General features: G+C 40.6%; 1 protein-coding gene across 2 annotated transcripts; it reads left to right on the plus strand.

Moving 5' to 3' along the window:
• The first annotated feature begins 1194 nt into the window (after positions 1–1194).
• Positions 1195–14729, plus strand: LOC124174818 (serine proteinase stubble). Of its 2 annotated transcripts, none has more exons than XM_046554336.1 (10): positions 1195–1988; positions 4116–4218; positions 7339–8970; positions 10112–10258; positions 10823–10960; positions 11611–11687; positions 12042–12142; positions 12326–12603; positions 13332–13486; positions 13569–14729. In XM_046554336.1, the coding sequence occupies exons 2-10, from the start codon at positions 4116–4118 to the stop codon at positions 13731–13733; spliced, it is 2796 nt and encodes a 931-aa protein (XP_046410292.1). In that variant the 5' UTR covers positions 1195–1988; the 3' UTR covers positions 13734–14729. The 2 variants fall into 2 exon arrangements, with proteins under 2 accessions (XP_046410292.1, XP_046410293.1); XM_046554337.1 differs by having other exon boundaries at positions 1198–1988; positions 12326–12597.
• Positions 14730–22989: the final 8260 nt, after the last annotated feature.

The following is a 22989-nucleotide window of genomic DNA, read 5'->3' on the forward strand; positions in this document are numbered from 1 at the left end:
TTCTGTCACATAAAATATTTATGATACCCCTGTAAATTTGTCCAATTTCTGCCCACGCTGTTTTTTCTCTGTGTATCGAGGGGATCAATTTGAAGCTTTTTTTCAGAAATAAATGGTAGGCATGTTCATACCGAATTTCACAATAAACTTTTGTCTTTTTGACCGTGCCGTAGTTATACTATAGTTCCATACATACGTATACTATGGATATTGGAACAACGTGCTTTCCTTCAGTAAAATTATATTAAAACAAAATTACCACACGAGTAGTTTATTTTTATAATAGATTTGTTCGGTGTAGGTAGGCGTAAGTTTATTCACGCATCACCAGATCCCAGGGGGCATGTTTGCAACGGAGTCAGGGAGGATAACCGGACTTCCTAATTAAGGAAGGTAACAGTGCTCATCTGCTGGAGGTAGACAACCTTACCCGCTGCAGATGCGAAAGTTACTCGCAGAGCTCTTCGTCCATTTTATCGGAATTCGATAGCCTTTCACCTGGTAATACGTACAGTTTCGCGGTAGTTCTTCATCCTTGTTATCTCCAGCTACCGCCGTTACTGCAGATGCCCCGTGTTGTACAGTTGATAGTTGAGATGTGAAACCCATGACTCATGCTATTATCAATAAATGTTACAACAACATTCGGACAGACTTTTAACGTCTAGTCGGCAAGGTACTCAGGGTCTTCAAGGCTGAATTCGATCTCTTTGTCGGAGATGAGGCAGAGTTGGAACTATTTTGCTATTGACCTTAAGAGTAACTGTTGTTCTCGGGAGAATTTGCAGGTTCTCTAGCTGGTCGTGTAGAGGTGGTAGCGTGACGGATTACGTCCAAAGTCGGACACCCGAAAACATAAAGAATTTCAAAAGCGTACTGACCAATCGTTCCTTATCGTTAATATTATCTGTCTTGAGAAACGAATAAGGAAACATCAGGTAAGAAGAGCACACATTGTCGTAAAATGCCAAAAGTTTTTCTTTGTTCTCCAGCCTAATCGGCCCTCTCTCACTCTTTCTCTTTCTCTCTTCTCCGCTTGCTGAAATGCTCGCGGTATCAGCTCACGAAGGCAGAAAAGACGAAAAGACTATGCCGGAGGAAGACAGGAGGTCGTGGAAGTGGGGACCAGTGGGGGCCCAGAGAACGGTCATTGCCACTACCCCGTCAGGTTCTAGAGTCCGCGGGGCAGCACGAGGCACTAAGGCCACCTTGAAATAGCAGCGGTCTCTTGCTGAACACTAGTCGGTTTGTGAGCAGTGAGGCCGGTGCCTAGGGGGGCTATTGGATCGACGCAAACGGGCCGCACGGCGGGTTTTCATAAGTAGCTCCCCGTCTTCGAAGGACGTCGCTACGGAGCATCAAGGTGCAAGCGAGTCAGTCTGAAGGAGCCGCCAACAGACTGCCATCCGTACCAACATACCTGCCCCACGGACGGTCGGGCATCCCTTAATCCTACGAACATGACCTGACTGTCTCCTGCCAAATTTCTCAACCGCTTTGGGCACCCGAGTTTACCGCCGGCACGCATATGACATAATCTATAAATAATAAATGAACAAACTTTCCGAACGGGTAAACAAACAAGTTAAATTCAAACACACTCGGGGTACCTGTATGTGTGTGTTTATTTTATGGCACGGTATGATTTACCACGTGTGAAAAGATCGTGCGAATCTTTTTTTCGAATTAGATTATGTATTCGGGGAAGAGAAAGGGGGAATAAACTTGACGCGTAATCTTGTACCGACCGCAGTATTTGTTCGTTGTATTGCCAACTGATTCAAATACTGATCGCGATAGTTTTTTGCATCGAACGAGGCGTGTAGTCGACGAACGAGGATGTGTGTGAAAGAAACGCGGTTTCAAATTGTCTTCGCAATTATACTACAATATGTTTAAGGACGTGAAGTAATTTTCGATATTTCGTTTCGAAACAAATTCATTCGAGGCTCAACCTTGACAGCAGTGTGCTGTTCAGAACCAAAAAGGTAAGAACTATCTGTTTTTTCGCTCAATTTTAAAATGGTGTAAAGCTCGTTTGACTTGTACATTTGGTACAAAAACACGCTAGAAATTGACTTGGAATAGTTGTGAATCTGTGGCTCGAAAGCAGTTCAGTTGAGTTGTAATGCAGATGCTTATCCAGTGGCTGCAGACAAACATTATTCGCATGGCTCTCGACTAACCGGCAGATTATCTATTCAAGATTTTGTTGATCTCTCGAGTTAGTGTGTCAGAAGTACGTTGAAACTATGCTTAACCAAGCGTAGCTCAATTTGCTCGGAAACCCGTATGTCGGCTATATGAATAGCGGTACATTCAACCGCAATCAATTCGACTTTCACAGATCCATATTACTCCTCGCGACAACGCGTCACGTTCCGTTTCTCAGAAAATATGACTTGCCGAAACACATCCTTCGACCCCAAGTAAAATACTTGGAAAATATCACAACTCGAAAACTGTGCTAACGAAGTTCTCCGTAAATTTTAATCCGGTTCACCGCATTTGCACCCAATTACCGATTAGAGTCTAATGTAGATGCGGCACGGACTTTTGACACCTGGGCCAGCGATATGGACGTTAAGTTTTTTTGTAATCCTAACAGTACTTCTCAACTGTTGACCGTAGTCCAACTGGCAAGACAGACGGAAACTTGGTTCCAACTTTTCACGATAACGGCAACGTTTTAGTCATTCTTTTTCACGTGACTGGGGATAAAAAGGCACCGTTACAATTAGCTGCTGCTTATCCATCGTACTGCGTACGCGTTATAATTCTGGAAATATATAAGCGTTCATAGTTTAGCTGATTACATCTGCCCTCGTTGACTCGGTTCGAAATGGAGAAAAAAAACTTTCGAGTGCCTACTACTGGTCGTGGCTTTCTTCAGACCAGGAATCCATGAACGTACTTGGTCAATATTTTTTTAATTTTCAACCAAGAGTATGACGTCCGTATCGTCACTTCCTAATTTCCGAACGTAACTCCCTGTAATTACTGCACATATGTAACTGGAAACAGCAGCTACTAGACTGTCCTGACGTATAAGCTACAAATCTTGTCGAGGTTGGTAACGACGCGTTGCTAACACGGGACAGCTGGTTTTGCGTGTCAGATAACCGGAATTCTTAACAGAACCAACGCGTTTCCTGAGCCAAAGTTTGACCCCGTGGGTTGGCAACCTCGAGACTCGCCTCGAGCAAAGCTTCCTTGAATGTAAAAATGTAATACTGAAACCCGAGTACGATGATATCGCATGTGGGTATAGTTAATTTCGATTTCTTCCGCCGCACGCGATTATGAAAGCCTGCGATGCTTCCCTTGGCGGAATGAACAATGATGGAATCGAAAGAGAGGTTCACACGCCGCGGTTTCAAGGCCTTGCTTTGGTTGCTAGTTAAAGAAATGCGATTATCCCGGTTTGCATGAAAGGTGGATGACCCTTCTCGTCCTAAGTAAAACCCGGTGAGAACGTTCCCATTGCCGCAGGTGCAGACGTATAGTGGTACATTTTGACGCGATAACATCACAGGTGGTGGTATAACGATCTTGTTGAACTCCAAAAAATCTATGATAACTAGTCAATTTCTAGCTGATATCAGTTTTCAACAGTCATTTCCTTAAATTTTACTTGACATCTGCACAGCGAGAGTTCGTCGTTCATTTGCATAAAAACACATGATTCTACCTCGAATCTCCGGAGTGAGTCAAAAAATCTCTTCAATGACTTGGCTACGCGTGCAGAATCACTTTCACATCCGGACCATGAATAATACTACAACCTAAATTAGCTGTTTTATCCGTTGTGTCATGTAACAAAAATCCCAACCGCTTTTAACCAAGTCTCACCCAACTGCGAACGGCTCAATTTGAACTCTTCGGTAGTTTGTCCCAATGGAAATTTTTCATTCGGAACCCGTGTACGGTTGAAGATGAAAAATGTGACATCGAGATCGTGTATCGGTTGAATTGCCAAGCAGAAACGATAGTATTTAAATCATTGCCAAACCGTGTTGGCGATTTTCAAAAAGAAATAATCAGTTCATGTACGGATGTATCGACTTTCGTCGCTACTCTAACTAAAGAATCTCCGTTATATCGATTTGTTTCAGATGACGGAAATCACGAAGTTTCGAGCAACACTTCTGCTATTGTGCAATGTTGTTGTCCTGACTATTGGAAGTCCCGTGTTCATGCCGCAATTTCTTCCTGGAGGCAAGTATATCATACGTATACGCTACACGCGGACAATACTACACCCACACTATTCATGTTTGGCATTCTGTTTCTTGCCGTTCGAATTTTTACCGCTCCTAGCGAAAAGAACATGACCCACTTTTTGACCCGCGGAATACCCACGCGCCTTTCGAACTACCTTGACATCAGCTGTGAGTTGCGACAAGCCACACCCACGTGCGGTCTTCCTGGGTCATATCATCGGTGAAACGTTGCCAAAATATCAAAGCGAAGTTGCGGGACCCGTAAGCCGCAAGACATCGAGGCTGGAGATTAGTCATCGATGACCGGCAGTGAAAAATTCCTCCCGGCTATCAGGAAGACACGTATCAGTGCATGCTAAAATGTTGTTTTCCAATGGTATAATTATGACTTATTTCGCATTTCTCGCACTATTTCAGACATGTAAATTGTCATATTATTTCTTAATTGGTACACAGATTCCGGAAGTTAGGTACAGACACTCTCTACTTTAGGTTCATTCCATTTTTTGTACATAAAAATTTCACCGGAATTTATCCGGATGAACACCAACACACTTACGATAGCTAGTTTGCATTTAATTTGTTAGAAAATTTTACGTACATGATTTGCTCATAATGGGACTGATCCTGTGATTGAATTGGACTGAAATTATGCATGATCGGTTTTCAACGGAAAGTGAATTTTTTAAACGATTGGATAGATAGCTCATACATCAGAGAGCTGAATATATGATGCATGGAGTTAATGTTACTCGATCGTGAGAGTAAAAGTAGGAGTTTTTTCTTCCAGATGTACGTTCGCTCTACCGTTCGTTTCGCGATACGAATTTAGCATTCGGATGAAAAAAAAGTATCTCAACCGTTCGCACCGTTATTTTATTGAATTTGCGAAACTTGATGAATAAAATACTGGTATAAACGGGGTATCTGATAGTTGCGGTATTATAAGCATCGTTGGTGGGGTAAAAGGAATTCAGGTGGTTCTTCACATGGTTTGACGAGTTGATCGCTGGGCGCTAGTCTAGGGTTAACGGAACGGTTGGTCGCTTACCTAGGATGGTGCCTGGCATTGACCCTATGCCTGCGGTCAGCCCGTCAACGTGGGCGGACTGGTCAGTTCTCGAAGTGGGTCACTGGGTACATTCCGAAACGTGTGATACACGTATGTAAGAAATTGATTCCCCGATCTCATCGAATTTGGTACTCGACTTCTCATCATGCTGATAATTTGAATGCTACTCCTGGGTGTCGCACAAATTCACGGGTGTCACTTTCCCGAAGTAATGTTCATTTGTTTGAAATCGTTACAAACTTACGGATACAACATGTCCTCCGTTTTGCGCTGACATCACTACTTTCTTTCCTCGCACTGAGTCACGTATAACGCTCGCACTTCCGCCCCGGCACACATTTTAATTCCAAGTACACAGAACTTTTGGGACACTCGTCAAACCCGATAGTCTCGCGTGCTACTGACCTTGCACTATTGTATTCGAGATTGCGTATTCAAATCAGCTTGACTGAAATGAAATTTCTCTTTAATTATTTTCATTCTGTCAGAGGTTTTAATAAAGCGATACCTAATCTAGAACTTCGTATGGCCCTCTGATAATAAGAGAAAAAAAAAATCGATTTCCATTCTGACGGAAACCAAATATCGTTGTTAAAAGTTTTGGTTGTAAGTGACGAGACGCCGATTAACAGAGAGTTTGCTAGCGGTAAATATTACATCAGAGCGCAGCAGCAGGTGAGAAACGGAGAAAGAAAAAACTTGATTAGATAAGGAGATATTTTTTTCTCAAGCAAAGCCTGCCGGATATTGTAGACACGGTTACACAACCAACGAGCTGATATAAGCTTGCCATTAACTCGCTCGTCTCATCATCTTGTGCCGAGGTTAATGTTAAGGCTAAGCTTAATCTCAAAATCTCATCGGATCGTTTGGCATGACAATATTTGAAACTTTCAGTAAGCAGTACTTTATTCTGCGGATATTTTTCTAAGTGCAATTGCAGTGATTGACTAAAATATAATTATAGTTCTCAGTCTAGTCTTGAACTCGCTATTTTGCAACCATCCACAACTGTCTTATTCTTAATTTTTTATCGTTCCTCCCTGTTGTACGTATAGCTAACATAACACGAAGAAACTGACTTTGTGAAGCGTACAATGAATCCGGATCCAAATTTTAACTGTAACTATAAATCGTAGTTGGCAATTTTAAATTTATTGCCACGTAATTTAGTCGTTCGCTTTTCAAGCTAATGGAACAGCGAATACATTGTAAATGAAACATCAAAGTGGCTAGAGAAAAATGCTGTAATAAAAGTCCGACTGGAGGCAGGATGCAGTCCCGGTCTTCTCGGATTTCTTCTTTCCTTTTCTTGCCTATTTACTCCCATCTATCTTTCACCTGCTTGCTGCGTTTGGTCCAGTACATGATGAAGGTGAAGAGGAATGCACGGAGATTCCGACAAAAAAATAATATACACGTACACCAGAATTGCTCGGCGCTAGGCGATGACTGTGGCCTACTTTCTGCCGGGCATCAAACTCACACATTCAAAGTTAACGGTACCTTAATGCTGTGCCTTGCCTGACACCAATTCAGTATCTGGTTACGCGTTGGGCATTACCAGAATTTTTATGTACCTGCTTGACCGCTTCTTAGAACCACGTTGGGGGTCAAGGTCTTCGTGTTGTAACGTAAATCTTCCATATGACAATCGTCACATAATTTGGAAGTCATTTCACTCCGACGGATCATTACGTTCGGTAACGTTAAATTCACTTTGAACAAGTGAATCTCAGATTTAAAAATTTCAGATTGCAATGCATACAAGTAACAGTGACAAAAACGAACCAGATCGTTTCGGAATAAGTGACCTGAATGCGTTGAGTTCGTGTACTTTGCATTGCATATAAATGCACAGTTATGTAGGTGCGGGCCGTCCGCAAGTCGCGGAAGTCAATAAGCCGAGCCGACCGCCGGGTCTTGTCTTCCAAGTAACGTGATATAAAGCTGGAGTTGAATGTATTTGTATCGTGTTCAGTTGCTGATCTATATAGAGCATTAAGAGGATATGCCTGTAATGTGAAATTTCCTTGATTACAGGTGCGGGCAGACACATCAGGCACTTACCGTGTGTTTCAAGGAGAAGTGGAGAACAAGGAGTCTGCATGTTTGCGTTTACGTGTGCAAAAGCAAATGGAACGCATTTGGGAACTTGCATTGACCGTTTCTATTTCGGAAGCTGCTGTAAGATCAATAAAGAACCGGAAATCTTTCCTCAAGACAACACGATCGACGACAGCTCGATTAATTCCTATCTTACCAATCACGAGTCCATAGACAATAACAACATACCAGAATACTCACCAAAACCGTCTCAGACGCCTACCAGAATTACTGAGGCTCCGGTTACGACAACACAGACTCCGGTTATCACCGAGAAACCTGTGAAAATTGCCGACAAATTGCCCGTGGCAACAACGCACGCACCAGTCTCAGAACCAGTCAAATTTACTTCAAGACCAACTAACAAATATACACGAAAGCCAGTCCCAGACTCCACAACTGAGTCCGTAAGTTTATCCACCTTCCAAACGGTTGAAAACAGTCCAACCAAAAGGCCGACTACAAAGTATCCTCAGAAAATAACGACAGTTGCACCAGCAACAACTCATTCGAAACCACGTCCTTCTAGCAATAGACCAATTTCTTCTGTGAAACCCAACCAGAAGCCAACTACTTCAAACAGTACGAAAATTGGTACAAACACAACCATCAAACCATCAGTCTATAAACCACAGAATGGGGGGTTGACGCCGATTGATACGAGGACTACGACAGTAAAACCAATTTTGACTACAACTCAGAGGTCTACTGTCAGTGCGACTAGGTTCCCTCCTCGAAACGCTACCACAACGACGACAACAACTAGGCCGACCAGACCGACGCCTGTCAGAAGACCGACTTCAACGACCACGAAGCGACCTGCCAGTACACCGGCTAAAAGAGTTACCACAACATCGACGACTCCGAAGACGCCGGTCACTAAGCGACCAGTGGCTTCCGGAGTGAGTGTCACTGTCGCTAGCAGACCACCGACGGTATTAGGAATAAAAAATATTACCGCCACTGTGCCGGCGACGGTGGGCATTCCTGTTGGTGGTCAGAAGCCGACTACACCAGGGAAGCGGCCGACGGTAGCAGTGCAGGGTAGGCCGACAGCGGCAACCACGATAGGCGTCAACAAGCGGCCGACGACGCCATCCACTAAACCAGCATCATCTACAGTGTCTTCCACAGTCGGTGGTGGTTCAAGTAAACCAGCGACTACGTCTCCTAAACCACCCTCGACTAGGCCAAGACCAAAACCAACCACCCAAATACCTGAATTTCCAACAACTAAAGCTCCGGTACAAAAGCCAGCCCCGACTATCGTCACTACTACCTCTACCACCACCACCACCACTACCACTACCACAACCAAGAGACCCATTGCTTCTTCATCTCGACCGAGACCAACACTGACGACGGTGGCTCCTTCGGACACGGCTGGTATTTTCTCATTGATCAACGATGTCATTTTCTCAGAAGATACAACGAATCAAGTTCTAGACCTCAACACCAACAAGGTGGAGACCACCAGCTATTCGCCGGGTCTGGTGACTTGGATGTCAAACTCGGACGATACTACTACCAGATCCCCAGTGATTCCAACCGCTGTAACGGAACTAGAAGGTATGTTACGTACTGTATTGTTTTACTAATAATAGTAATTTCATCTTCCCCCCAAAAAAATCATCCACGACAAGTTCCTAGTATGATATTCGTAATGCAGTCACCGATTGAAGGCCCAATATGAAAGATATGTACGTTGCGTTACGTTGGAACACCGAAAACATAGCGAAGTTGCTGCTCGGTTAAATTATTCGCTAGCGGAAAGCAAGTAGGATGTGTGTTTCCGTGTACGATCCTCGTGGTCAACCTACTTTACAGTTAAGTAATTGCAGATTTGATTTCCAAAAACTCAACCCACACTCAACTGATGACAGGAATCATTTCTCCTCCACCCACGCAAAGGTTAACTACATAGCACAGATATTAATCGATAAAGTCGTAGTACGTGGTCTAATTATGATTTCTGAAGTATGAAAACGTACAAGAGCAAAATGAATTATTCTTGCAGGGTTTAAGCCTATAACTCTAAATTATTCTCAGATCTGAGTTCAGGATAATTGAGGAACACTTGAAAACCTACGGTTGAGTTTAGAAGTAAAAAATTTAAAATCTTTCGAGTACTTCTTCCCGTCAGTATATGTCATTGCTTAAATAGGAAGTGTTGATAAGTAAGAATCCAATAGGTGATTAAATTTGTCATTTAACCTGACCGTTGTTCTTTTCCTTCAAATTTATCGAGGTTATTGATCAACCAAATAACTTGGTCAGGAAGTCACACATGCATGTATTACGAATACGGTATAATGGTGTATGTGGAATATTGAAGACTTTCGTGCTGAGTTTAAGTTAAGCCAAGGCGAGATTCCGTCCCACTGGGGCGTTGTAACGGTTCCTCTTGGCATCGCTATATACATATACCGTAAATCCCCCTCCGTTTGTCACTTGTTTTCCTCGCTTTACCTCTTATTTATGCTCCCAGCATTCGGTAATAACAATTCGTGCAGTAGATTAATTCCCTTTACTGGAATATACTATTCTAACAATTATGTAACTTATACTGGTGCCATTCAAACCTCCGTGTCAACACTCGTGTTTATTTTGAATACAACTGCGATGTACATGCGTCATTCCCTTTCGTATCATCATAAGTAGTTCTCGTATACTGGTGCACTTCACAATTATCTTTCTGAACAATATTCAGAACCAACAAATACCGAATGGACGCCAATTACGACACCGGACGGTTGGATACTGATCCAGTCTCCAGCGCCGAGTGATCCTCCAGAAATTGAAGATAAACCAACTGCGAGACCAACTCCAAAGCCAATGACGTCGTCTCCCGTTACTGGTACGGTATTGAACTTACGACAAAGACGTTATTCGGTACGATAGTCTGATGCAAAGAAATTTTTCTAACCTTGTCTATCGTACATCATTATTTGGTTAAACAAAAGATGACGTAGTTCCCGTGCAACTGATACGTACATAACACGTGAAAACTCGACTTCGAAATACTATCGCCGTTGTATCTGAGAGTAAAAATTTGACAGCCTGGAACAGATAAACGCTTGGCAAATGAATGAGTGGCATCAGTTGTTGATATTGAAAAGAATTTTTACCCTGTTGGAAAAAAAAAAAGAAAAAAGACCTAAATTTCTGGCTAGCGGAATACATTGAGCTCGAGTCTAGGAAATGGCAAATATATTATTATAAATTGAAAGTTCTAACCATTTGAAAGGTACAATTCTGCAAACATGTCCGAAATAATTACCGCACGAGGTAAACATTATCTGATTATTCTCTATAGCCTGGTTCTAACTGAATTTCGTTGACGGGTAGTGAACTTGTAAGAAGTCGGACCAGTAGATCTTGAATCTACCAGGAAACGTACTCACCGTAACGTGATTTTCAGATAAGCCAACGACAGTGCCAACTTCCACAACGCAGCGATCACCGACAAGACCTTCTCTGCCGACCGTCGCTACGACACCCTCAACAACCGACAACTATGTACCGACGGTAGAATTGAACATGTCCGACTACAAGCAAGGTAATTTGAGTCCAACGCGAAAAACACCGTCATCGTTGCTTGGAATAATTTCATGCCGAACTAACCAGAGGTCACAGGGCCCTGGAAGGTCATATCGACGTGTAATTAGCGTACACACGTAGCATTGGTATTAAATTACGTTTATTTCGTAAACGGAGACGGGAAGAGTAGAAACTTTTTTGAAAGTTTACAAAAAGAGAATCCTCAGCAGCTATTGTCCTTAGACCAAGGTCATTCCCCGCTGAACTCGACTGGCGTACCTTGATCTCAGTTCTCGATTATGAACCAGCCGTAGTTCTTCGCTCAAAGTTGGGCCTGACAGTTCAAGCAGCCCATACTCCGTGAAATCTGGACAAAAGTATTGCTCCCAAGATTCGCCATCCTGCACGGTATTAGCAATTCGCTGATAGTTGAATAGTTCCGCAATTATAATTCGGTTGACGTTGTGAGAGACTCATGAATACACGGGAAAGGCAGCTGAGGAGTAACTTTGTCTATCTGGTTTCTTCGATACGTGGGAAACACAGAACGCGATCGACCAGTTCATCCGTTCGCAATCTTAGTGTACAGCCTGCTTTTTAGTATGGAGACTGGCCTGAGAAACGCCGATATTTTAAAGACAATGAATACAACAATGCTTGTTCTTGCAGTATGCGGCAGACGGTTCTTCCCAGAGTCAAGGATCGTTGGCGGCGCCAAGAGCTCCTTCGGAAAATGGCCCTGGCAGGTGAACAAAAATCATTTAGTTCAATCTACTTATACCGTTGGAATTTGCACGGCATAAAATTTCCATATATTATTATTTACTGATTACTCATTGTCAGTTCTATAATCAACCCAAGAGAAATTTAATCTCGACTCAAAGCGGGACTGATTGCAAAGTCTTAAAATGAAACGAAATTGACGAACAATCAATTGCCGTTGATTTCATTCAATTTTCATTCAGCCATCTGAAGCCTAATGACCATTCGGTCGTAATTTGGCATACTGGTATTCTCAAGTTCATGAATAAACGAGCAGTAAAGCCACAAACAATCTGCACAGGGGTTACGGAACTAATTACCTACTCTCGGTTTTACAGATATCATTGAGACAGTGGCGAACGTCAACTTATTTGCACAAATGCGGAGCAGCCTTACTGAATGAGAACTGGGCTATAACAGCGGCTCACTGCGTCGAGAAGTGAGTGCTTAATTTTCTTCTCCTTCTTCCATTTCCTTATCTTCTTTGCGCAGTAAAGAACAATGAAGAGAACGTGCAATTAGACAATACTGCCACGGTCAGACGGCAGCAATTATCCATCCATAGCAATAGCAGTGAGTGCAATGTCGTTATTCTATCGTGGATATCCTTGATTGATTGCAGTGTAGCTCCGAGCGATTTATTGCTCCGGCTGGGTGAGCATGACCTGGAAAGCGAAGATGAACCCTACGGCTTCCAGGAACGACGGGTGCAGATTGTCGCAAGCCACCCACAGTTCGACCCTCGAACTTTCGAGTATGACCTCGCTCTTCTGCGCTTCTACGAACCTCTGTTACCATTCCAGCCGAACACTGTTCCCATTTGTTTGCCTGACGATGACGCAAACTACGTTGGACTCATGGCACACGTCACTGGCTGGGGGCGACTATATGAAGGTATAGGTAAGATTTATACTATAATTAGCTGCGTAGTCTGCCTGTTTGTCACTTCCGCAGGGTGAGGCTAAGCTTTTCCTTACGCTGTATGCAGTAGGGTGTTTCGACTAGCAGAGACATGCTTCCTTTTGCTCTCACTTGAAAGACATCCTCGTTGAAGAATGCCGCTTAAATTCAACTTTAAAAAAGGCGCTCTTGGTATTCTAAGTCCTCCCATCAAATTGATAACCCGGAAACGTACTTTGCTCAAATTATTATCATTCGGTTCATTTTCATGCGAATCAAGTACATTTTTGCATTTTGGTGTGCCATATTGAATCGCCATTTTGAATTTATGAATTTTGAGCACAGATTCGTAATCAGAAACATCATAGACCCCCGGATCCCGAGTTTCACTAGAGTTACAGCAATTTTGAATTTTAATCCACCATATTGGATCCGGCATTTTTAATTTCTGAGTTTGTACCTCAAATTCATAATCAGCGACCAAAAAATCCTTAGGTGCCACGTTTCATTAAAATTAAAACAGTCTATTTTTCCGCGATTGGGGCGCAAGCGGTGAACCTTTTACAGCCGGCTAAGGATTTAAACTATTTTTCTGGTGACATATCGACTGTAAAATTTTCGTACAGTTATATTTTTTCAAATTACTATCTACTTATAAATAGGATGATAAAAAAAAAAAAAAACAACAGTTTGTTTGAAAAAATAAAAATTCCCCTTATTTGTTACAGATGGGCCACTTCCGTCAGTTTTGCAAGAAGTTTCAGTGCCTGTGATTAACAACACTGTTTGCGAAGGAATGTACAGAAGTGCTGGTTACATCGAACACATACCGAAAATATTCATTTGTGCCGGATGGAGGAAAGGAGGCTTCGATTCCTGCGAGGTAACGTTACCTTATTATTATAAAAGACTTTTCATCCCAACGGAAAAAACAAAGATGTCAAGTGAAAATGATTCGGTTTCAGGGCGATAGCGGAGGACCACTAGTGATTCAAAGGCCTAGGGACAAGCGATGGATCCTCGCAGGTGTGATAAGCTGGGGAATCGGATGTGCCGAGCCAAATCAGCCGGGTGTCTACACGAGGATTTCGGAATTCCGAGAATGGATAAACCAGATTCTTCAGTTCTAGCGGAATTGGATGCGCACGACGAAATCGTCGAGTCATTATCTAGTGCATGCGGTGGAAATTAGTTAACGCGCATGGTGACGAAACCAGTTTACGATGCCGGAAAATGGCTGTCGAGATACTGGATGAATGTACGTTCCACCGCTTGAAGATATCAGTTTAATTAATTATCCGTGTCGGTGTCGATAATTAGCCCACCGGTTTTGACGTTTAAATCACGGTCCCTTAAAGGCGAACGATAAGTTCATAGTCGGAAGAGGAATCGAACTAATTACCAGTTATGAACGAACATTCTAAGAATGCGAATTGGATATAAATAATTGCATTGAACGCGGTCATATATGCCTAATTTAAATAATTAATTATAATCGATATATACAAACTTTGTCGATCAAGAAATGCTTATATATATATATAGCACACGTTATACTCTTATTTATATATTTATAGGCCATAGTAACGATTAACCGAGTTTACAGACTGTCTGATGAAAGCGTTTGTATGTCAAGTTCCGATGATTTGAAACACATAAAGATATACTCGGGAGTAGACGTTTATCGGATGCTTTGCCGGCTCATCCAGGATCTCTTTCACACGAACAAACGTACTTCTTCACGGAATAAGGACTCGGAGAGAGTTGGCGAACACACGGCTACTCCCAACTCTCTGTAGCACCTCAAATGTCTTTATTCACATACCTTATTACATATACACGTACTCACAAGCCATTTGGCGACCGAGGGGGGTTCAAAGAGCAGCTTTAATCTCTCGACATATCACTTAATTTAAGTTCCAATTTTATTTATACCTTTCTCGTCGTATTAAATAATTTATTCTGTAACTGACCTATTCTTACCCTGGATATAACACGTGATATATCCTACTTTCTGTAAATATAAAACTTGAAATAATGGTGCGCTGTGTGTTTCAATGTCTTATCGATTTATAGAATTTTATACCGGTCGTGAGTTAGTTATTAAAAGAAATTTGTATAAATTACTGGCAATCGTTTTCTTGGTATAGTTTTATCCTGTTGTTATGAACCTGAATTTTTGTTATAAATCAAACTACGCATTTCATTTCTTTTGCAAGCTAGTGGCAGAAATTAGGACGCAAAAGCTGAAAGGAAGTCACTTTACGGATGTTTGTTTAGGTGTTCGCTACATCATATTGATTTCGTCATATCTCCATCGTCGTCGACGCCACGCCGACACCATAAGTAAAACGCTAAATGAGGCAGTGTGCGATTGCTTCCGGTTATCGTGAAACGAAAACATCGCGAATTTTTTCCCCGGCTTAGCCTAAATCCGAGGCTCTCCTCGTGTGCGTTATTTTATGAATTGCATTCATTCGTTCGCTCAGATTACGTAGTTGAACTTGAAAAATATAATGATCTCCTAACTACTGTTGACGCATTTATAACTGTAGTACTTTCAGACATTCGTATAGTATTTTTGGCGGGCAGAAAGAGTTCCGCCATCCGCAACGTAGAATAATCGGTTATGGAAAATAAAAAAAATTTATTAATTTACCTGCGTGGCAGTAATTATGCGAATAAAATATTTTTTTTTTTTTTGCCTTAAAAGTTAAAAATTGAAAGAACATCCGTAAATATAATTTTTGCGTGTAAGTGACGAATAATTTTTAGTACAATCTCTGTAATTTTCACTCCAAACAAACTCAGTCAATATAATTAACGTCACGCATGTAAATCTATTAGATTATTTTTTTTCCGTGTGCACGTCGCGCGATACGGCCTCTGATAAAACTAAACTACCGTGTAAACTAATTTTTCTTCCAGTAATCCGCTACGTATCAACTGCTTTAGTATATCGTATTGCGTTGTCAGTCGATGTGAGACGTCAAACGATTTGTCATGCTTTCAGGACAAAATTGTTCCCAACTAGAGTTTGTTTTCATGGTTACGTATAGGTACGCGGAATGTGTTGATTAGAATTTCAAAAGCTCCGAAAACAACAAAAACATCGCAGGATTAATTACCTATAAATACAATGAAAATGCTATTTCTATTCTTTCTAACTTTTTAATTTTTGCCACAGTTTAGACACATTTTTTTTCATCCTAAAAGGCCCTCAAATCAATCGTATCATATACTATATCAAAGTATTAGATGTACAAATTAAGTTCTTGCTTTTGTGGCCCGTCTAAGAAATATTTTAAATTAGACTATATAATTATATATGATTATAGGTATAGTGGTTTTGAAGTGCTGAGTCTTATGAGTCACTGCACATTCACTAAGAGCATGATAAAATTATTTTCACGACTTCAGAGGCGCTTCTTTTCGGCTGGAACGTGAAAAAATGCAGTATCAAGTATGCTCCTTATCAGAGGCCATCATTTATACATCTGTTTTGGAGGTAATGTTTCCCACACCACTAGTTCATACAGTATGTCGAATGTTTAATTGTCAGCAGTTGAAAATTACAAGATGATTGGTAAGTATTCCAATTCAAAAGGCTTTTCAGGATGAGCTAGAAAAAGTGAGAAGTTAATTCCAACACCTAGTAATTTTGCCCGAGAAAAAAAATGAGGCGCCGTTACTAAATCGCTAGGATCAATGGTTGGAAAGTTACAATCGAAAATCGGAAAAATATTGTATTTTTTGAAACTGTTGATCCCACTACGTTCTAGACTTCATTTATTTTTTATTTTTTTTTATTTTTTTTTAATTACTGAAGGCCTACTATTATTCAGGAAAGGCTCTCAGAAATCGATTCTGTGACAAGAATTTTGTCGAGTGCCAAAAATCGCGAAAATAAACTAATGGTAACTCGTTTGCATTTTTGCAAAAATTCAAAGTGAATTTGTTAGTCACTAAAATCACAAATAGAGGTTCAATGTCTTAATTTTTAGTACTACATGGTTTATTATCACGTATAGCCCATTTTCCATCATCGATATTCCTCTCCGTATAAATTTTCCCTGAGATTGTACTTTAGAGCGTTAAGGGGAACAGCAGCTGAAATTGCGACTATAAAGCACATCGCCTGGATAGGTTTATGTAAAATGGAATATGTGGAATATTTTTTACTGTAACGAATCTGTACATACGTTTTTTATTACAGCCGTAAAACTAAAGAGAGTGGCGTGTCGATTGAGACTCGTCTGGAGAGCATTTTAGAAAAATTAAAAATGACGTCCTCGAAACCAATTTGCTTATTGTTTACTTGCCTTCAGTCACTCGCTGTTCGTCACGCTCGCGGAATTGGACCAATTCGTTTTTACTTTTCGACGCATAAAAATTCAAGAGTTCAGTGTACCGAATACCAATAAATGTAAAACTGGCCTAGATACAGACTTCTTTTTCTTGTAATCAGGGCATCCCAGCTCGGTTCATAAACTTTAGTGAATCAGTGAAATTTCTTCCGCAAGGTTACTTCTTGTCTTCAAAATAATTTCATTCGATACAAAGCAAAAATTATAATATTCCAATATCTTACTATACGTATATTATAGGAACATTCACCCTAAGACAAAAATCAGTGAAATCAATATATGATCGTTGAATATTGTAGAATTACAAATACTTTTCTAACATTCGGAACTTCTTATAACTTATGTTATAGCCATGTTAAAAATAACGCAGTAAAAAACTGTTTACGAAACACATTGATTTACTCATAAATGTAAGAGAGCAACAAAACTTTTAGGCTGCACACCTGGTATTTACAGGAATTCAATTCGTCAATAAGCTGGAATTGAGAATTAGCCATTAAAAATTGGTTGACAAGAGAAAAAAATATGCGATTGATTTCCCTATAACTTTTTAAGTACCCTGATTTCAGTTAAATGATATGTACACTTAAACTACAATCAAATCGTTTTAGGTGCCTCAAAAATACATTTCACTCAAGTACCTAAACTATTATATGAACTAAAACGAGGTGTTGATGAGCCTTTTGATCTATTTATTCCTGTGGTCTATTGAAATTTGGAAATTAGAAATCATTGCAGCTGGCTTGTCGCTTCTTTAGTATAAGAAGAGCCAAGAAGAAAAATTACTATGCTCGCCCGATCAATACGTATATGTACTATAAAACGTGCGGCATTGTTAGACCAAATACACGTTACTTGTCAATTTTTATTCAACTCAAGCTCCTAGGCTCTCAACCGATCTTATTCGCATACAAATCTCCTATTCTGCCAACTCTCTAAATAATTATTGCGAACATTGAAATGGGTCAATATTTCAATGTTTAATAATTGCTAGCGCATATGCATTTCATACGAATTAGTTGGTGACGGAATCTCTGCTATATTTATCTATCAATCTGCGGAATTATTTACCCGCATTATCAAGATCGAATCACAATGAACCCAGCGTAATGCTTGTTAATGGTTGTCTCGATATGTATTGATAAATTTCCAACAGTCCCGACCAAGTAGTCAGTCGACAATTTTATTTGACTTGTACTGATCTAGCAGCGAAGTGGAAAACCTTGTCATGAATAGTAAAACCCAATGCATTCTGCAATATATAATCATGCAATAGTATCCAGAAACTATTACGGGCCACTAGATATAACTCAAGTATAAATGTTGAATCTTAATGTGTTTCAATGGATGAAGTACAACGTGTTTATCATTTGAAAGTGTCTCTGGCAGACTTAAACAATGGACAAAAACGGTACGGGAACCCTGGATCTGTATCATTTCATGGACCAACGTCTACCGCAGTGGGGCATAACTTTTTGTTAGCTGTGCCTAATTAAGATACGAGCCTCGTGGGATCCTGGACGAAGCCAGGATAACTTGTCGGTTTGCAGTTAGTACAGCTGCGAAACGCGAGGCAGAACATCAACGGACGGCTTTCACAAATGCTGGCTAACGATAAGTTGTGAATCACTCATCGGCAGAATAATCACTTGGGTATAAATACAGTATTGTGAAATCATGTTGATAACCGCGATTTGGAGATAACGCGTGACGGCGGGAGCGGAGAGGAAAGGCGAGAGGAGAAAAGAGGTTTTAACTTCGATCGAATACACAGTCAGCTCACGGCTAACCTACACCAGTAATACCGATCGAGCAGACCAGCGAATGGATGTCACTGGATCGGGTTAACCGAGTCTAGAGAATTGGTGAAAGCTACTACTCATCCAGCTCCTTATGTTTTGCGAAAACTCACCAATTCCGCAGTTTCAAGTTTCACGCCCCTCCTTGACTTCTACTTGACCGTTTCGTTTCAGTTGCCGGATGAATTTGCATTTCGGTCTCTTCATATAACACCGTTTTTCAATAAGTACAAAACGCACAGTCGTAATATAAGAATCGATAAACACGAGAGATTAATATCCCGTAAAATGACTCTAATCAAATTGAAAATATTTCCAACCCTTAAATAACCGTCGGAAGTGTGATAATAAGGCGTATCTGCTTTAGATATATCTCAATTTTTATTTCGGATGTTGACCTACCTAATGAGAGACTGCGGTTGACGAAGGTACAATAACGAAACCATTCATCACTCATGGCCACGTTTACTTGTGGTGCACCATGGCTGCAACAGTATAGGCTCAACCGACCTGACCCATATTCTCACAGTCACGGTCAGTATCAGGTATTGGCCTTCACCCACTGCTCAATGCCGGGATCCCATCACTGTAGGCGTCTTAGACTCGAGTATTCTCTTACTGCCTTCTACAAACAAATTTCACCTGTTTCTTTGAACGACAGACTCGAATTGAAGAAATTGAATTTGTGTGTGAAACAATTCGAAAGAATGTATTCACGAATTTTATGACAACCGGCAATGATGGGTTAATCTACTTTTACCATGGAGAATGGATTTCCATCGTTATAAAATGTGTGAATGAGATTTAGATTTAGATTCACGGTTCAACACTTATTCTAACTATGTCTAGCATAAATTATTCCATCCTGCCCCGCCTTTTCCTGCGGTAATGATGACTGAGATCTTTTGGAATGTGACACAAAACGTTCGTTAACGAGGTGTAGAAGAAAGCAGATGAAACGAATCGAACGGTGCAACTCGAGGAGTTCAAGGATCATCTAAGATCCACTTTCTTGCCAGGGAAACGTCAGGTGTACAGATCAGAGAAAAAAGCATAAGTACCAGACGATTACAAAACAAAACTCGATTCAGCTCAACACTGAGCAATAATGTACTTGTCACATTGGAAAAAGAGTTCTAAAAAAAACTGTAAAGGGATGTGAAGTCTGAAAATACTTTAATAAGATCTAAACTTCTGCACAAGTCAAATTCACAGGTTTGCAATCGTTTTCAATGTACATGGATTAGCTACGGCTTCGATTGAATATAATTTCAATTTATTTCAGTTACTCGTATTTAATATTCGTTTCATAATTCTTTTGTACTGGCATTTCTTTCACTTCACTGTACGCCCGATCCATTCTTATCTGGGTCAGGTCGTATTTACACACAGTTCTCACACGACTGGTTTCAATTTTAGTGGATTCACGCGAGCACTACTCGATGGAAGTTAGAAAGCACTGTTGCACTCATTCGAATTTTGATATTTTCTAAAATTAGCCTTCAGCTAAATTCACTCACCTCGCGATGACAAAGATGCCTGAGCTCTGATTCATCGTCACATCTGGGAATTGGTATAATCAAACTAAGGACAACGAATTGACATCAAACACGGAAATCGATGGGCGACAAAATTGAGTTGCTATCTAATAGGAAAATTTCATGGTAAAACATTCAGCTTCTTATAAATGCACAAAGTATAGTATTTAAAAATAATTAAGAAACATTTTTTTCATTTCCGTTAAAAATGATAATTTCAATAGTTATACAGTGTGTTTATGTTATCTCTGCACATACTTCTAGGGTAGCGGAAAAAGTTATTAATAAAAGTTATGGATAATTATATCAACTACATAAAAGCTATGTGCAAAATTTTTGTCAGCCTGAAGGTTACAGAGATAAATTAAGAAATCTGATTACACCTTTTATTTCAAGATGGCGGTCGTTCCTTCAACCTTACGGTCCCGGAAATTGAGTTTTACGCTCATGGCCGCCCCCCCCCCCCCCCCCCGCCCCTACGAAACGAAACTAAAATCGCGTCTTTCCCAAAATGCACGGTCATTCGTCATTCGACCAGACTAAAGCGGATCTTTCACAGTCGTTGTTCAAACTATCCATCATCTTGAAAAAGGCATTCCATGGAATGTCTGGTCAATGCCTCAGATATTTTAGCGAGTTTATCGTTTTGTTGACTTCACATAAGAACTTTGTACTTTCGTCTACGGCTGAATAAAACGTTGGGTCGAAAGTGATCACATCTGATTCATTACACTACGAACAAACGCACGGTACCAATTCCTTCAAAACCCTTTTGGGATGAGTTTCCAACCATGGGTGTCTTACCTCGAAATGCTTGCTCAGGCAGCTCCTACACACCCTAGAAGTATATATGCAGAGTTAACGTAAACACCCTGTATACAATTGAATGTCACTCACAATCAGTTTGATATTATACAGGTATACTTTAGCATGGATTACGTCACACAATGATGATTTTTTTCCACCTGCTGTGTCTGCTTAAACTTTGTTTCAAATGGAGGAAGAAAAATGGCGACCAAATTATTTTTCCCCACACTCATGTAATATGAAATAAAAAACAAATCATGGAACTTCCCCGTTGTAAAATAATCCTAAAGTCGGACAAACGTATCTACGATATTTCAGATCATATCGTTAATAAGTATTGTGTACCGTCGGATATATGTATGAAATTTTTCTTTATCTCCGGCACGTTCTTTTCCACTTCAAGAACACATTGTTTTTGTTTTCGGTCAAAGCACTCTTTTTATCGCAATCGTTGAAGACCCTGACGTTCTAGATAAATGAGCTCGATAATAAAGAAGTTGAAACACGCAATGTTGGGAAAAATCCGTAACGCATCCACAAGAATAGATCTATTACAACCTTATTACGTATTATCCAAATCTAATCACCGAAAACAGCTGTATAATTCGTGAAGAAACACTCCTCGAAAACATAAATAAGTATCAAGTTATTGAAATATATCTTATCTTAACAGCAAGTGCAAGTACTTGGTATAAAAGATATTAGATAGCGATAATCGATTCGCCTCGTCAGATAGGTAAATTCGACCGCAAATAATGACCTCAATTCGTATACACTCTCTCAACAGCGACAATGAGAGCGCATCAAAGAATGGAATGGCACATGAAGACTAGAGAAAATTTTAGGGAGCTATACCGATCAGCGCCGCGGCGTGTGAATTTTTCATCGCATATCCGGTGATAATCAACTACCATAGCCGCCATATTGGCCCTAGTTTCCCCACTCAGCATAACGCTAGAATTCGTGCTCACCGCAATTCAAATGTGTGCTTATGTATATTCATACCTATGCAGCATAGTGTGTACATATGTACATACACAAAAGTTGCAGGTGCTGAATTACGTTAGTGGGTCATCGAGATCCGCTGGTGGTCCAAGCTAGGCAATTATGGTATGTAACCGGCGGAAGATGTTTGTCGGGGAGCAAATTTGATCTCGCGGCTCGTTCTCAGCCTTATTTTAGTTCCCACAATCATTACACGTACTTGCGGGCAGAGTTATACTCGTATAATGTGGTGTACAACTATCATTGCCAAGTTGTGACCCAAGAGTGAGCTGCGTGCTTATAAGCACTGACTTAGATACCGATCGAGATGCAGTTAACGTGTACCGAAGAGTTCGAAACCGTTACGGATGATTAACACTTACTGATGTCGGCTGATCCTGATTCATTTTATCAGCTGGGAAACTTGGTCCGTCATCATATCGTCGCAAAAACCTGCTTTATCGAACTGTTTGCACGTTTCAATTTTTTATCTGGCAATGGATCAATTGCTTGAAGGACAAGTTTCGTTATATCTTCACATTTTTGGATAGTTATAAAGTTCTCACCAAAGCAAGAGTAGGATCGATCAGTGTTAAAGTTTTATCTCATCTATGTCTACACCACATGGAGTGTCTGGGAAGGTGATAATGGGCGGTGTTTGGTCGATGGTATTGAACAGAAATTCTGGATTAATACCGTTAGACTGGCTGAAACGTAACTATCTTCTACCTGCAGACACAAAGAGAATAAAAAACGATACTACATGGCGTATTATCCAAATTCGCATGGATTCAAATGGATTACGCAATGGCATCTTAACACTCGCTAATTGTTTAAAATCACACAATCACCGTTGCACAGAACTCGGAACGTTACGTATTACGTATTATA

This window comes from Neodiprion fabricii, chromosome 2 (assembly GCF_021155785.1).
Source record: "Neodiprion fabricii isolate iyNeoFabr1 chromosome 2, iyNeoFabr1.1, whole genome shotgun sequence".
Classification (NCBI taxonomy): Eukaryota; Metazoa; Arthropoda; class Insecta; order Hymenoptera; family Diprionidae; genus Neodiprion; species Neodiprion fabricii.